The 14,703-nt window shown below is 34.3% G+C and overlaps 8 protein-coding genes across 8 annotated transcripts; 2 read left to right on the top strand and 6 right to left on the bottom strand.

The window, feature by feature from the left end:
* Nucleotides 1-405: 405 nt before the first annotated feature.
* BX664DRAFT_330460 (uncharacterized protein) lies at nucleotides 406-2,564 on the bottom strand. Its single transcript, XM_051544976.1, has 4 exons — nucleotides 2,243-2,564; nucleotides 1,763-2,148; nucleotides 1,473-1,672; nucleotides 406-1,392 (listed from the first exon to the last, which is right to left on the bottom strand). The coding sequence occupies exons 1-4, from the start codon at nucleotides 2,510-2,512 to the stop codon at nucleotides 602-604; spliced, it is 1,647 nt and encodes a 548-aa protein (XP_051402188.1). The 5' UTR covers nucleotides 2,513-2,564; the 3' UTR covers nucleotides 406-601.
* An 896-nt stretch (nucleotides 2,565-3,460) lies between these two features.
* On the top strand, nucleotides 3,461-5,181 carry BX664DRAFT_278874 (mitochondrial carrier domain-containing protein). The gene is made up of 3 exons (XM_051541424.1): nucleotides 3,461-3,687; nucleotides 3,813-4,085; nucleotides 4,184-5,181. Exons 1-3 carry the CDS (start codon nucleotides 3,556-3,558, stop codon nucleotides 5,003-5,005), a joined length of 1,227 nt encoding a protein of 408 aa, XP_051402187.1. The 5' UTR covers nucleotides 3,461-3,555; the 3' UTR covers nucleotides 5,006-5,181.
* A 23-nt stretch (nucleotides 5,182-5,204) lies between these two features.
* BX664DRAFT_295646 (WD40-repeat-containing domain protein) lies at nucleotides 5,205-6,712 on the bottom strand. Its single transcript, XM_051542162.1, has 4 exons — nucleotides 6,579-6,712; nucleotides 6,387-6,472; nucleotides 5,484-6,328; nucleotides 5,205-5,414 (listed from the first exon to the last, which is right to left on the bottom strand). Exons 1-4 carry the CDS (start codon nucleotides 6,643-6,645, stop codon nucleotides 5,282-5,284), a joined length of 1,131 nt encoding a protein of 376 aa, XP_051402186.1. The 5' UTR covers nucleotides 6,646-6,712; the 3' UTR covers nucleotides 5,205-5,281.
* A 203-nt stretch (nucleotides 6,713-6,915) lies between these two features.
* BX664DRAFT_330457 (uncharacterized protein) lies at nucleotides 6,916-7,803 on the bottom strand. Its single transcript, XM_051544975.1, has one exon. The coding sequence runs from the start codon at nucleotides 7,389-7,391 to the stop codon at nucleotides 7,056-7,058; it is 336 nt and encodes a 111-aa protein (XP_051402185.1). The 5' UTR covers nucleotides 7,392-7,803; the 3' UTR covers nucleotides 6,916-7,055.
* BX664DRAFT_313752 (uncharacterized protein) lies at nucleotides 7,536-8,069 on the bottom strand (the record flags this gene model as incomplete). Its single annotated transcript, XM_051542636.1, has 2 exons — nucleotides 7,536-7,885; nucleotides 7,994-8,069. 2 exons carry the CDS (start codon nucleotides 8,067-8,069, stop codon nucleotides 7,536-7,538), a joined length of 426 nt encoding a protein of 141 aa, XP_051402184.1.
* Nucleotides 8,070-10,131: 2,062 nt separating this feature from the next.
* BX664DRAFT_113333 (armadillo-type protein) lies at nucleotides 10,132-11,343 on the top strand. The gene is made up of 5 exons (XM_051539722.1): nucleotides 10,132-10,172; nucleotides 10,266-10,277; nucleotides 10,436-10,591; nucleotides 10,702-10,885; nucleotides 10,950-11,343. The coding sequence occupies exons 3-5, from the start codon at nucleotides 10,475-10,477 to the stop codon at nucleotides 11,264-11,266; spliced, it is 618 nt and encodes a 205-aa protein (XP_051402183.1). The 5' UTR covers nucleotides 10,132-10,172; nucleotides 10,266-10,277; nucleotides 10,436-10,474; the 3' UTR covers nucleotides 11,267-11,343.
* Nucleotide 11,344: 1 nt separating this feature from the next.
* On the bottom strand, nucleotides 11,345-12,768 carry BX664DRAFT_113321 (uncharacterized protein). Its single transcript, XM_051539721.1, has 2 exons — nucleotides 12,425-12,768; nucleotides 11,345-12,335 (listed from the first exon to the last, which is right to left on the bottom strand). Exons 1-2 carry the CDS (start codon nucleotides 12,559-12,561, stop codon nucleotides 11,489-11,491), a joined length of 984 nt encoding a protein of 327 aa, XP_051402182.1. The 5' UTR covers nucleotides 12,562-12,768; the 3' UTR covers nucleotides 11,345-11,488.
* A 1,003-nt stretch (nucleotides 12,769-13,771) lies between these two features.
* BX664DRAFT_330443 (copper fist DNA binding domain-containing protein) lies at nucleotides 13,772-14,556 on the bottom strand. Its single transcript, XM_051544974.1, has 4 exons — nucleotides 14,434-14,556; nucleotides 14,330-14,340; nucleotides 14,007-14,196; nucleotides 13,772-13,915 (listed from the first exon to the last, which is right to left on the bottom strand). The coding sequence occupies exons 1-4, from the start codon at nucleotides 14,468-14,470 to the stop codon at nucleotides 13,869-13,871; spliced, it is 285 nt and encodes a 94-aa protein (XP_051402181.1). The 5' UTR covers nucleotides 14,471-14,556; the 3' UTR covers nucleotides 13,772-13,868.
* Nucleotides 14,557-14,703: the final 147 nt, after the last annotated feature.

Below are 14,703 nucleotides of genomic sequence, written 5' to 3'. Positions count from 1 at the left end.
GTTTCCAGAGTCAAGGGAATTGTTAGATATATTTCAGGACATACATATACCTCGTTTGACAAATTCTTATTTATCGGCTGCAAGACCAGGGCAGAAATATGTTGATATTTTAAAGCATTGGCGGGCTCGAGAAGAACAAGAACTGCGTCAACAAAATAAGAATGCAACAACTACATTACCATCCGAAATACATATGGATGATCCAAGTCGTTGGTCACCCTATAAAAAAGAAAGAAGTAATAGTACAAAGGTAAAAAATCAACTTCCTTCTGAGTGGTTGCGTTTATGGAGTAAAAAATCGCTCATGATGGAACCTACTGTCAGCAGTAATATTATTCCTTCTCATATTCAATTGTATCAGCAGTAATAAAGAGCTGAAAAATACAGAGACAGATAATATCTACGTTTTTTTATTATTTATATATATATATGTATATATAGTTCACATGGTAAGAGAAAGTTAGAGAGAAAGAGAGAGAATTATGATACATTTGAAAATAATAATATAATACTAAAAGGCCACAAAAGGGAAAGTAAATAAGTATAGAGAAAATAAACTAATAAACAAAGGTGTAAGACTACGACAAAAGGTACAACCCAATCACGAGGGTGTATCATTCGTCGTATTGACTGTGTTTGTGTTTGTATTCGCAGTGCTCGAGTTTGGCGCAGTCGGCATAATTGCAGTTGTAGTAGTGGTAGTAGTGAGATTGGTGATAGGGTCAGTATCAGGAGAGATGGTGGTCTCATTTACATCATTCACCCCAATGTTATCATTTTCGTTGTCAGTGATGGTTGTAGTAGAATCAGTAACAATATTTACAACGTCATTTCTGGTTGTTGTAGGAGGAACTGTTGTTCTTGTGGTTACATGTGTTGGCAAATTAGTATTGCGATGCTGTTGATCTTTCTGTCTTCGGCAATCCCGTTTGCATAAAGGACATCGACTATTCAGGATCAGCCATTCGGCCACACATGTTTTGTGGAAATGATGATAACACCATAAGCGGCATAGAATATCACCCTCTTCATATGTTGATAAACAGATAGCGCAGACTTGATCCTGTTCATTAGGAATCTCCAATTCATCGTAATAGATTTCGGCACGTTCCTCGTCTGAAGGTGATTCCATCCAACCCAATCGTATCCATAATTTATCAATCAAATTTAATGTATCTTGAGAATGTTGTTGTTTTTGTTGTTGTTGGTTCTTATCCTTATCGTCTTGTTCCTGATGTTGATGATGATGAAGACGTGGATGTGGTCGACGTGGAGGTGGGGGTGGATGAGGTTTATTGGATCTGAATCGATAAACAGGTATTCGATCAATATCGTCAGCAGATGCTCCTCCCATATCTACACCATCTTCAACATGAAGTAACCGCATACCAACTATTTATCATATATGCAGTCAAAAAGGAAAGAAGAATTTTAAGTAAAATAAATAAAAGTTATGTTCAGTAGTTACTTACCGAGTACACAAGGTAAACAGAAAATGACAGCAGTACATAAGAGTAAAGGTACAGTAATGATCAAATAACCATAAATAATCACCACTAAAGAAAGATAGTAAATAGGTCTAGCAGTTTCTGAACATGTAGTGGAAGTAAAAAGCATATAATTTCCAATAATAAACCATAAAGTTGCAAAAAGATCCAATGCCGATTTGGCTCTAAGTTGAATAACAGTAAAAAAAAAAAAAGTACAAATACGGTTAAAGAATAATGGAAAAGTATATAGGAATATAAATAAGTATTATTACCTATCGATCCAACTGATTAAAGTAGATTGAGTAAAAGAATTAGGAGGAGGAGGAGGATAAACCATTGGTGGCACAGGCGGAGGAGGACGTGTTATTGGGTTAATAGAGTGAGAAGGAGTATGGGTGGCAGTAGGGACGGGTATTGATGGAACAGGTTGCGTACCCGTTGAAGAAATTGGTAGTTGTGTCATAGAATAACTTTCTCCTCTTTCAGTTCGTTCGTCTTGTCTAGGTCGCCTTCGTTGTCTTCGTGGAGCAAGATGCAGATATATACTAAGAGGTGAAGATAAAACTAGACGAAGGACATATACTGTTAGGAATATACGTAAAGGCTTATCACAATACATATCCCAAGAAAAACATAGTACGATCACCGTTGCTAATACCTTATCAATTGAAGAAAAGAAAAAGAAATTTATATTAGTTCAGTACTACTGTCCTGAAGACAAACGATATGTTCCTTCTTTTTTAATATATAACCTGTAACGCCAGTAAAGTCAGTGAGTAAATAAAAACAAATTTTGAATAACGAGAACTTCGACGCCAGTTTAAAGCAAAATGGGTAAACCAGTGAGAGCGAACTCTTCGTGAAGTTCGAGCGGTACTTCTTGAAAGATGAACAGCATTAGAAGGTGAATTTGTAAGTACACGGGGAAGAGCAGGACGAGTTGAAGATGAAGAGGAGGAGGAGGACGAAGTGCTGGATGTAGTAGATGGTTGATGGCGATGACTCAAGTGCGTTGAAGGCATACCATCTAGAAAGACATGAAGAAGTAAACTGAATGAAAAGGAAAGAAATAAGAATACAAGAAAAGAAAAAACAATCAATAGGCACCCATTTTGCTTGGGGCACTTTATTTTCCCAAAAGTTCCAAAATTCTCTACTCCTAAAGGGGCGCTGGCGTTGAAAATCATCAATGAGAGTGGTAGGTTCACTTGCGCACATGCATTTGTGAAATACTCAATTTGGAGATACGGGACAATACGAAGAACAAGATAGTTTACACATAAAAAGATGGCAATAGGACAAAAAAAAAAACTAACGTACTGTAGCTAATATCATGAAGAAATTGCATTGAATATATTATTATACCGCACGATATTACGAAAGAAAAAGCAAGGGTCATCTTGATTATCATCCATATCTGCAGCATAGATCCTAATATTGTATTTTTTCATTAGTGAAAAAAGAAAAATATTGGTTATTGGATTAGATGACCTGATGAGTGGACTTGGCAACGATATCAAATCATAGAGCAATTCTACTATAGCATGTAAGAAATCACTCTATGAGATTAACTATAGTATTTACATTCATTCTAATTTTCAATCATTGCGAAAAAAATATGTATACAAAAAAAAAAACAATTAGCCATATACATCATTAATAAAATCATATTTCTTGCTGATCGCTCGAGAAAGAGTTGTATTATCTTCAAATGGTGTAACCCAAAAGATTCAAAATGGAAATCAATAAATATCTCAATAGGAGAGCTAGCTTAACAGAGGAATTCTTTCTTTTTTTTTTCTGATGAAAAAGTCCTCCAACTAAACCTTGTACATTATTACATTTACAGAAATAGTGTATTCTACCGTTCTACTTTTTTATCGTTGACCAATCATCAAGTTCGGATCAACACAATGGTTTTAATCTCAGTCACTACTTCTTTTCGACCCCTTTCCGATTTTTTTCTTTTTATTTGTTTTTTTTTTTCTTTTAGTTTGTTCTTGTTTCCAAGCAGTTGTTCCCCTCTCTCCATCTTGTTCTACTCTTCCTTTTTGTTTTCTTTGCAATGCTCCAAGATAACGCTAAAACCTGGAGCATTGAACAACTCTTTACTTGTTTGGATCATAACAAAGATGGTCTTATTGAAGCCATCGATTTGATAGCTGTTTGTAAGAAGTCCAATACTCCGTTGAAAGAGGTACGAGATCTGTCACCAAAAAAAAGGAAAATATTTTATCCTACTATTATATTAGTGAAATGGTTTTTTTTTTCTTTTTCTTTTTTTACTAAAAAGTTCGTAACTATTTTTTTTTTTGAGTATAGGCCTTATTGACCCAGTTGAAACAGCACACACAACTACAGTCCAAAAATATTCAAATTTCGTATGCCGAATTTGCCCGTTTGTTTGACCATCCATTAGTCTCAGTCGAAGAAATTGATACTATGCGAATTATTGCCCAAGCCATTACTCCTTCGCAACCATGGTATCAATTTATGTTGACCGATACAATGAAACATCTTATTGCTGGTGGTATGGCGGGTGCTGTTTCTCGAACTGTAGTAAATCCAATGGAAAGAATGAAAATATTATTTCAGGTACCTGAAAAAAAAAAAGAAAAGATTATCACATGCTTTTCATGCGCTCGTCTTTTTTTTTTTTATATGTATATACTAACAATTCTCATCTTCCTTAGATACAAGGTCCTGATATGCCTTCTTACCAAGGTATTTGGCCTACATTGAAAAAGATGTGGCAGGAAGAAGGAATGGTAGGCATGATGCGAGGTAACGGTACAAATGTACTTCGTATTATCCCTTATAGTGCTTCTCAATTTGCTGCTTATGAATATTTTAAAAATTTACTAATGGATAAAAATGAAACAGAATTGGATACCCCTCGTCGTTTAGTTTCTGGTGCCTTAGCTGGTATTGTCTCCGTCATATGTACCTATCCTTTAGACATGGTCAAAACACGGTTAGCGATCCAATCCGCATCTCTTCGTATGAATAACAATCATAATACTCATACTTCTATTTCCACCAGTACTGTTCATAGTACTTCTGTTACACAAAAACTACCGGGCATTTTTCCTACAATGATGTCAATCTATCGTCATGAAGGTGGATTACCAGGGCTATACAGAGGATTGGTACCAACTACATTAGGTGTCAGTCCGTATGTGGCAATTAGTTTTTGGAGTTATGAAAGTCTAAAATCCTATATTGATAATGAAACACCTACCAAACGTTTAGTATGTGGAGCTCTGGCTGGTTCCATTGCTCAAACTATTACTTATCCTTTGGATGTCCTACGTCGCCGATTTCAAGTTGTAGGTATGTCAAACGCAGGCTACAAATACGATGGTACCATTCATGCTATTCGTACTATGATCCAACGTGAGGGTGTTCGCTCTTTGTATAAAGGCCTTATTCCTAATTATCTCAAGGTGGCACCTGCTATCGGTGTGAGTTTTGTCACTTATGAAGGCTGTAAAGACCTTTTGAATGCTCTATGAGAAAATGAGGGAAAATATGGTTACCCCAAAAATATAGATTTCTCTTATTCTCTCTCTGTACTTTTTATTATTATTATTATTATTATTTTTTAGACCTTACTTTTTTTCTCCCCTTTTGTTATTTATTGGTTTTATCAAACCCATTGTATTCTTAGATATTATTTCCTACATATTCCATTAAACATTCGCTAAAACAATCTCCTCAGTAATATGCTCGCTTCATTTGTTTATTATTAAAAATAAAAAACAACAACAATATATCCTACTTGTATTATTTTAAAGTTTCAAATTCGCTAAATCAGTGGCAACAAAGCTAGGATCGAAATTCCACAACACTACTTTTCCATCGACACCACAAGTCGAAAATTGAGTCACGTTATCCCGAGTACCAGAGAATACACGAATTTCACTATATGATTTAATAAAAAAAAAAAAGTCAGAAGATTCCATTTGCTTCCATAATATACGTTTTTCTTACTTTATAGTATTCTGATGGGTTGTCAATAACACAGTATCCTTATCAGTTGTTTGACCACGTGAATCCATAGACTTGAATCTGTTCAAAACAGAAGAAGAAGAAGTGGTCTTCTTTTTGCATTCATCCAAAGAACCTGATACTTGCCAATGGACATCATCCTTTGTTTCAACCAATAGAGGAGCACAATCAAACCCTGCAGCAACAATTTGACGTTCATTGGCCCAAATGAGAGAGCGACAAGGTAAAGACATTGCTTCCACTGACATCAATGTATGAACACCAGAACCGTCAGTAGCAGGAGAAGCAATACTGATAGTGGCATCATGACCAGCAAAGGCGAGTCGATCACCAGAAGGAGAGAAAGCAACAGCATGAATCCAACCACCACGACCATTAGTAAATTCTGCACATACCGTATTGAAAGGCAACTTATCTCCCCAAACGGTAGGAGCTGGCTTCTTGTCAAGACCTTTGATGAAAGAAGAAAACACACGTGCCTTCATATCAGCGGACCCAGCAGCCAAAAGCACATTGTTAGGATGCCAATCCAAAGACAATACCGTACTACGAATAGGTTTCTTTAAATGCTTGGAAGCCCACCAGTCATTATCTTCTTCAAAATAGCATACAGCCACGCAACGCGATCCACTGGCTACAGCAAACTTATCTTCATTCGGAGACCAACGGACGTAGGTAGCGGCTCGATTGATACGCAAGAGAACCAAACCAGGTTTCCACGTACCATCAGGTTCTTGCGTCCATACATAAGCATTGCGGTCTTGAGAACAAGTAACAATACGGTTTGTTTTGGGAGCATAATCAATACTTGTGATAACCTTGTCATGCTATATATGGATGATTAGAGTCAGAATTATATTTGATATACATTTTGATATTACTTACACCTTTCAAGGTAGCTTCAAGTTTCCAAGCTGATTGACCATGTTCGTAGATTTGGGCATCATTAGTATTGGGACAAACTACCAACTCTATTAAGTTTAAATGTTAAGAAATAGGTTATTTTTCCAAAAGTCAATAGTTTCATCTCATATCTTAACACAGTTCGTTTTCTTTTTTTTTTTTTTTTTTTTTTACTGTTTTGGTTAAACGAATGGGCAGTGATGGGAGCGTTTGTAATATCGTAACAAATAGGATTAGACATGGAGGACTCTATCAGTCAACTCTTTATTGTTGAGGTTGGGAAAGTAGATGAAGAAAAAAAGAAAAAGTATAGATACAAAGAAGATACGCAAATTTTCCCTTAAGCCTGTCTGATGTTCAAAACTTAAATTTTTTCCACCGATCACTACTGGTCAAAAAAAAAAAAAATAGTAAACTTTTTTTTAGACCAGCATGACAGGAACAAGGTATCATTTGTAAACAAGACACGGCAATAAGAGTAATAAAAAAAAAGAATTCAATAATAATTTTTTTTTATTTGTTCAAATGCAAAAAAAAAAGAGTTCAAGAATGATTTTTTATTATTCAAATACAATAAAGGAAAAAAAACTATGCTAAAAAAAAAAGTACTTTAAACATCATGATAAAAAAACTATGCTAAAAAAAAGTACTCTAAACATCATGATAATGGCTCGTAATCGATCGTCGTCTTCGATATGTCGATGGTTCAATTACCCTTTTGAATTGAGGTGTTGATAAAGTGGCACGCCGCATGACCGCTTTCGCCTCAGCTTGTTCACGAGTTAATGGCACACAATGTGTGGTGAATATTGTCACCACACCCAACAATTCATCCATATCGAAGACAGACGATTCAATATCCCGATGAGACGCTGGTATTTGGGCATGCGCTACTTCGAGCATAATATAGACACCATGGGGAGCAAGATACGAATAATAAAATGTAACTTGGTATCCAACGACTTGGAAGGAGAGGATACCGTTCATGTTGTTGATATCCAAAGAGTTCTTGGAGAAGACCCCTAGTCGAACTAAGTCTCTTCCCACTGCAGTGTGATTGAATGAGACCTTAAAATAAAATGATAAACCGCCCAGTGATATAAAACTTTACGAATTTTTTCTAAACTGTGTCTAGCTCTCAGAAGACGAATCTCCCAGGAGATCGTCATGGTGTATTGTTGGAGAACCAGTCATGATAATGTTTAGTTCATGTTGAATCAAATCATTCCTGTCCCATAAATATTCGACTTGGTGATCGAGTTTGGATTCCTTTCGTGTGAAGAATAACTTGGATAAGGCTGCTTGAATTCCTCTTAGCATAGGGAAGTCGTTGAGGTTAGCAGCACCAGGGCGGTAGAAGTGGGATACCCAACTTGAATTTCCAATCCTTAACAAGTTGATGTTACCGCAAAATTCTAAAGCAATTCTGAGGTAACGTTGGCTTTGGTGGAATTGGCTGTGGAGGTATCGTACTTCAAGAGCTTTGGTTTTTCGGTTCAGAATCCGAGTCAGTTTTAATCTGATTCGTACATGATAAGTGCATCCATTTCAGAAGTATGTTTTAGAGCGTCGCTGGAGTTTCAAGTGACGTAAAAGTGCCTGTTTTCTTGAAAACTCTCCCGCCTTGCAAACGTGGCAGATAAGCGCAAGGTATATCTTTGTCATTGTTATTTATTGAGAACTGTGTGGATAAAAAGAGCATTATTCTTTTTTTTTTCAATCAAGAAAATTCGACAAAAAGGAAATCAACAAAAAAAAAAATGATTTTGATATAATAAAACTTTGACAAAGAGTGAAAAATAGATAAACTACTAGATGTATTTATACTAAAACTAAAGATTATTTTTAGATGATTATGATTAATCATCACGAGAAACAATGAGAAAATAAAATGGATGAAACTGATAAATATGATAAAAAAACGTAATAACGGATGAAACTGTCAAGGATATCATTGTCAAGGAAATTAGTCAATAAAAAATAAAAATCATGCGTATGTCTGAGTTCTATTATTTTATTTATTTACTTTTCTTTTCTTTTGTTTTTTCTCACCTTCTCTTTTTCTTTCTCTTCTCCTGTTTCCTTCCTGTTTCTTTTGTCTCTTTTTGCTCTCCTTCATTACAATAATGATACATTAGTTAGTCTCTCCTGTCTAGTTTATATATAAATACGTTATTTTATTTCTACAACTATAAAGATCTCTTTTGGTCAACAACTACTTTTACATTGTTTTATTCCTTCATATCAAACAACTAATATATTCTCGTAAGCATATATATAGTTACTTCTGTCTTGTCTGTCTGTCTGTTTACCGATATTATACCTTTTCTCCTGTCACGTTCTTGACAGTAACTGACCAGGGCTCAGCTCTCGAAAGAGCAGTGGAAACAGTCTTTTATGAATCCCAACATGTGCTTTGCATCTGGCATATTCTCAAAAACATTAGCAAGAACTTTGAAAGGTCCTTTAAAAATGCAAATGGGAAACAGGTAAAGAAATTGATCATAATAATTTCATTATTTTGACTGATATATTTTATGGGTTACCAAATTAGGACAAAGTCAAAGAATCCAAATGCACAGCAATCATGAACAAGCTTTTCTACAACAAACAAGAAAATGAATTTTCGACAAATGTGGAAGCCTTGCGAATACTTTTTGCCGCCTCTAGCAACGAAGAAAAGCTGGAAAAACAACTTGATCAGTAAGTCATTATGGAATTTCAAACTGTAGTTGCAGCTGAATTGACTTTTTTTTTTTTTTTTTTTAGAAATTGAAGGACAAGCCTCGCAAGGCAATCAAGCACACACTGATAAAAACATGTATGGACACAGAATTGGATGATCTTGACGAATGTATGGTTGATATTTTGCTGAATTGGTAAGCAGTGAATGTGGAAATATGGTTTTTGTGTATCTATGCTAAATCTTTATGTATCATAGCTTGCAAAATTTACCTGATTTCAACAATGAACAAGCCATTGGCGAACAGCAACTCCTCACCAACCACATCGACCCTATTGTGACTCTTATTGTTTTAGCTTTAGGATTGTAGTTTGTAGTCTGTAGTGTGTCTTTTTTTTATGAAATAAAAATAATGGTTTTTATGCACATTTTGTCTAGATTGTTTTGTCATATATATATATATTTATTTATAATAGTCAAAACAAAATGGTATTAACAGCTAATTTAAAGGTGATTGACCTGTTTTCACCCACCTTGACCCACTTTTGTGGAGTTGACCCATATTGAGTGTGACCCATTTTCAACTAACCCTGACCCAAACCTAACTTTCTTGACTGTACATAATGTAATTTTTTTTTTTTTTTTTTTTACTTGTGTAATAAATCTTACTCACTAATAAGGAAATCCTATTAGACGGAAAACTCCGGACAACAACCGGGAAAGGTCAAGAGAGCACGTCGCCCCGACGGAGTAGTTGAAATAAAGTGTAATTCCAAGACCTTCTTTCTGTTTCCTCGCACAAAAACGCAAAAAAAAAAAAAAAAAAAAAAAAAAAAACTTCTTTTTCTCTTTATTTTTTTTATTTCATTTTTTTTTTCACTTTCTTTGGCATCGAGTCAATCTTTAGATACTATATATAAACATGGAAAAATTATTACAGTGGGCTGTTAACAATAGCGATCAAGAAGAATTAAAGGCCAATGCTGATGCTATTCGTCGTGGTGAATACAAACCTGATCCTTCAAAGTTTGATCCTAGAGTAATAGAAGCTATTCTCGGCAAAGACGATGCTACGTTAATGAAAGGTAAAACATTACTCTTCCATTTTTTTTATATCATAAGGTTTGAATATAATGACTCATTTTAAACCATTATATTTGGGGGATCAACTTTTATAGAGGCTGTACAATGCATTGCAGATCCTAATGATACTATCGAAAATAAAGAGATTGCTCTCGATAATTTGGAAATGGTAAGATCACTCCTTTTCACAGTAGTGATATTCTTTCATAAAGAGGAGAGTTAGTTTTGCTTATATTAATATTAATATGTTATACTTTTTTTTTAGCTGGTAGAAGGGATTGATAATGCCAAAAATATTCAAAATATGGGACTTTGGCCTGTTTTGATACAACTGTTAAGTGATGATGAACAACAAGTTCGTACAGGAGTTGCTTGGGTATGTGGTACTGCTCTTCAAAATAATCCTGATGCTCAAAAAGCTGTAAGTCTTAAAAACAAAAACAAAAAAACAGTCGATGCCGTTTTTTTTTTCTTTTTTTTCTTTTTTTCTTTAAACTGGATATTGATTAATATATTATTGAATAATAATAGTTCCTTGAACAAAAAGGCTTGACTCCTTTGATAAAACTCTTATCATCCGATCAAAAGACAGAACGTGCCAAGGCACAATATGCTATATCTGGTCTTCTCAAACATTGTCCTACAGCAGTGGAAGAATTCAAATCTATGAATGGATTTCAAATCATGGCAAACATTTTGAAAAACAGTGCGGACGGTAAGCACATTCGATTAATAAGAGTATTATAGAAAATATTAAATCTAAAATTTAATCATCATAGATACACCAACGGTTAGAAAAGTTATCTTTTTATATAATACATTAATGATAGAAAACCCATCACTTGCTGAGGAACTAGTCAAGGACGGAATGGTGAAGGTTTTGGATGATGTTATTGTGAAATACACTATTGAAGATGACGAAGATCTTGTAGAAAAAGCATTACGTACTTTACATACATTGGCTGAACATCAATCATTCTCAATAGTCAATGATGACATGCGGGCTCATATCAAAAGTGCCAAAGAAAAATTTGGAGCTGACAATTTGAATCTTGACAAAAAGGAATGGGACGATTTGCTTTCAACAATCTCATAAAATATCATATGACTGCATATAGATATAAATATATATATAAACCATCATCATCATTATTTTATCTCATTTTAATAATAATAAAAAAAGTTTTATATTCTCTGTTTTATTTTACAAAAGACAAAAAATGCATTAAAGTCCAAAAAGCAGAAAAAATAAGAAAGAAACGAGGAAAAGATAAAAGGAAAAAGGAATTGAAGGTATATTCTAAACATATTGTTGTGTTCAACGTCTTGGAGACCAGACCCAAGAAGAAAGGGTAGCATAGGATGATGAGGAAGCACATGGAGTGGATGGTAAATGATTATTTGAGTCATCCGTATTATTGTTGATTTCCTTTAGTTTAGGTTCAGACAAAGTTTGAAATTGTTGTTCATTAGATGTTGACGGCATATTGAAAGAACCATACCGAGGAGTTTCCTTATATGCCACTACTGCTTTCAAAGTAGCAGCTACCATCATAAAGAGGAACTCGGATAGTAGTTCATGTAACTTGTATTGTTCATCGGCTTGTAACAATAGTTTGATACCTGTCACACTCAGATCTTGTGCACGTTGTCGTACCCCATAATAAGCATCCACCCACAAAAGGAGCTGCATAAAGTACGTAAAACAAAAACTAAGTAATGCTGGAATAGGTGATTGCTTGATCAAGATGGCCAAAGTCACGCTAGCTTGGATAAGCACTTGACCAAATTGTTTAAATTTTTCCACAACGTTTACTGGATATGGATGTTGATAAAGAGGAGTTCTAGCATCTAAATGGATATCAGTAGAAGGTATTTGGTGGGAATGATATGGATTATGTTGTTGCTGGGTATAATCATCTGTTTGGACATTGTCTTGCTTGAGTGATGCACGACTCATAGCTGCCTGCTTAACGGATTGCAGACTTTGTGTGATTTTACTAATAATCAAGGTATCCACTAACGAACTAGCAAGATTTTCTTGTCGTCGTTGTTGTTCTTGTTCTTTTTCGTTATACGATGTATTGGTGCCGTTATCCTGGTTACTATTTGCTGATGAAGTGCGGCGGTTTGCGAGATTCAATATCCCAACTCTTTCTTCCACACTATTATCATAATAAACATTTTATTATTACTTTAATATCCAGTAAATCCATGTGATGTTTTGGAAAAGATCGCTTTTTCTTTGTTTTACCTTAATAACTTTTCACGGAGTGCCATTTTGGTCTTGGAATCAGTTTTATCTATACAAGGTAGGACACGGAGTGTGAAATCAATAAACGTGCTCTCCATTTTTTTTTTCTTAAAAAAAAAAAAAAAGCTTTGTGTCATTCTTCCTTACTTGGTAATGCCATGAGGATTTTATCAAGTCCAGTGAGGTAAATATCCAAAGCAACAGTTTCGTTTCCTTCATCATATTCATCAGCAGCGATGGATACTAACTTCATTCCTTGGGAAATGCTTCTTCGATCAAGTATAATACCAATATCACCAGAATTAATATCAGGTATACTATTCTTCGTGCTGGTCTCTGTAGACCATGATGTACTAGGGGTCAAAACGGGGCTACCTAGAGGAGGTCCTGTTGGGTGTTGGTGATTATTTGTATAGTTCATCAACATATAATTAGGATCATAAGTTGGAGAAGAAGCAATATACTCTGCGCTGTAGCTTGCTTGAGGATGTTGATAATAAGATTGATGAATCATTGTGGGGGTTGAAAGTGTTGCTTGGGGCAACCTTGTTCCTAGTCCATTTTCATCATGATTTCCTCCTTTCTTTTTTCCATATCGTGATAAATCCTCGATTTTATTGGCCGAGTGGTGAAGGAAAGACGACACAAGAGAAGCCATAGTAAATGAATTATAGAAAGAAGTAAAGAGAAAGAAATAAAGGAAAAAAAAAAGTCAAAGCGCCACTTCTCGGAATTAGATTATTTTGTCTTCAACCCAAGAAATAAAAGAACTTTTTTTTTTTTACTCACATGAAAATAAAAAAAAAAAATAACATTTTCATTCTCCCCAACTCATGTTGATTTCCCTTCTTTCTTTTCTTCGAGAAACCAAAATATATTTCTCTTTTTTTTTGTACTCCTCTTCCATATGATAATGCATAATCAATGTACTATTTTTATTCTATTAGATTTTTGAAGTTCTGCCTACACCGATGAACAAAAGAAGAAAAAAAAAAAGGGGGTTGGGGTAAAGAAGAGATCACAAAGTGAATGAGGGCCCTTCAAGTAGCACAGATAGGCGCCGATACAAAGTATAAAATTCAAAAAAGAAAAACATCAAAAACCTCATTGATCATATGATAGATACTTTTTCATTTTGAAGATGGAAAATCACTATTTTTATCATTATTATGTCATTTCGGTATGTCCTTATCAAATACTCTTTTTGTAAAATTTTGTTTACATTTTATTGCTGGTCGATGTTGAGTAGCTTTATTGTAATAAAAAAAATGATGAATGTTAGGAAATGTTGTATTAAATATATATATATATATATATATATCTGTCCCAATGGACAAACTGTGGAATAACTTTATTTACAAAAAAAAAAAAAATTGAGCACTAAAATAAACTATCATAGTTCACAACAAAGATGACTTGACGATTTAATATAATTGTTAGATGTTCATATTAACATAGATTCAATGGCCATAACACTCGATTTGACTAACTCTGTATCCAATGGAGAGAGTGGATCAGTCAAAAGGGAACGATGATTCTATCTATCGTTATTAATCATGTTTGCTTACAATGGCTGCCTTACCTTCTTTATAAAAAGATGAATTTTCAGTTGGCATTAAAAGTGGTAAAAGTTTTGGACATAGACATTTTTGATGGATACGGTTTTTACGTCTTTGCTCACGACACCGTTCACATTGACTAATAGGACGTCCCTTTTTTCGAATAGCCCAAAGTCGACGATCAGTATGCTTGCATTGGGATGATCGATGTCCCTAAAAGTTGTTTTGTTTGTTATTATTCAATGTCAGAAGGTTTGTAAAAAAAAAAAAAAAGTAAATTTGAGCGATTTTCGCGTTGGATAGTATATGATTTATGATATCCTTTTTTTTAATGTATAATGCTAACCTTGATGCATGCTGATGATAATGGAAATAAGAGACATTAATATATTCATAATGAAAATATATTAGTCTTTATTAAGATCATTTCGTATTACTATCCTTTTTTACCTGAACATGCATATTTGGTATTATTGATAACTATCATTTGTTTGATTTTATGATAAAAGTTGATAGAGAATGATAGATATTGGAACCCTTTTATGAGAAGAAGAGAAAAAGAGGGAAAAAAAAAGATTTAAACAAGAAATTAATCAAAGAAATGACATTATCCTTCAAGACATTTATATACAAGGCAGCTAAAAAAAAATGTCTCATTACAGTCTCTCTATGATTATACTATAAAAGGTAATTGCGGGTTTTTGAAGAGGGTAAACGAGC

Source organism: Halteromyces radiatus (assembly GCF_025201355.1).
Source record: "Halteromyces radiatus strain CBS 162.75 chromosome Unknown BX664scaffold_3, whole genome shotgun sequence".
Taxonomy (NCBI): Eukaryota; Fungi; Mucoromycota; class Mucoromycetes; order Mucorales; family Cunninghamellaceae; genus Halteromyces; species Halteromyces radiatus.
This window is presented reverse-complemented; position numbering and strand designations above follow the sequence as displayed.

Bases quoted from the DNA above. Each gene is read 5' to 3' on its own strand.
- BX664DRAFT_113321 (XM_051539721.1), bottom strand. From the start codon at position 12,561: ATGACACAAAGCTTTTTTTTTTTTTTTAAGAAAAAAAAAATGGAGAGC. The intron at 12,336-12,424 runs GTAAAACAAAGA...TTATGATAATAG, and splicing joins CTCCGTGAAAAGTTATTAAG to TGTGGAAGAAAGAGTTGGGA.
- BX664DRAFT_113333 (XM_051539722.1), top strand. From the start codon at position 10,475: ATGGGACTTTGGCCTGTTTTGATACAACTGTTAAGTGATGATGAACAA. The intron at 10,592-10,701 runs GTAAGTCTTAAA...GAATAATAATAG, and splicing joins ATCCTGATGCTCAAAAAGCT to TTCCTTGAACAAAAAGGCTT. The intron at 10,886-10,949 runs GTAAGCACATTC...TAATCATCATAG, and splicing joins TTTGAAAAACAGTGCGGACG to ATACACCAACGGTTAGAAAA.
- BX664DRAFT_330457 (XM_051544975.1), bottom strand. From the start codon at position 7,391: ATGAACGGTATCCTCTCCTTCCAAGTCGTTGGATACCAAGTTACATTT.
- BX664DRAFT_330443 (XM_051544974.1), bottom strand. From the start codon at position 14,470: ATGATAGTTATCAATAATACCAAATATGCATGTTCAG. The intron at 13,916-14,006 runs GTAAGGCAGCCA...CATTGGATACAG, and splicing joins TTCATCTTTTTATAAAGAAG to AGTTAGTCAAATCGAGTGTT.
- BX664DRAFT_330460 (XM_051544976.1), bottom strand. From the start codon at position 2,512: ATGCCTTCAACGCACTTGAGTCATCGCCATCAACCATCTACTACATCC. The intron at 2,149-2,242 runs GTTATATATTAA...TCAATTGATAAG, and splicing joins TGACTTTACTGGCGTTACAG to GTATTAGCAACGGTGATCGT. The intron at 1,673-1,762 runs GTAATAATACTT...TATTCAACTTAG, and splicing joins TTAATCAGTTGGATCGATAG to AGCCAAATCGGCATTGGATC.
- BX664DRAFT_295646 (XM_051542162.1), bottom strand. From the start codon at position 6,645: ATGTCTAATCCTATTTGTTACGATATTACAAACGCTCCCATCACTGCC. The intron at 6,473-6,578 runs GTAAAAAAAAAA...TAAACTTAATAG, and splicing joins CCATTCGTTTAACCAAAACA to AGTTGGTAGTTTGTCCCAAT. The intron at 6,329-6,386 runs GTAAGTAATATC...ATCCATATATAG, and splicing joins TTGAAGCTACCTTGAAAGGT to CATGACAAGGTTATCACAAG.
- BX664DRAFT_278874 (XM_051541424.1), top strand. From the start codon at position 3,556: ATGCTCCAAGATAACGCTAAAACCTGGAGCATTGAACAACTCTTTACT. The intron at 3,688-3,812 runs GTACGAGATCTG...TTTTGAGTATAG, and splicing joins CCAATACTCCGTTGAAAGAG to GCCTTATTGACCCAGTTGAA. The intron at 4,086-4,183 runs GTACCTGAAAAA...CATCTTCCTTAG, and splicing joins GAATGAAAATATTATTTCAG to ATACAAGGTCCTGATATGCC.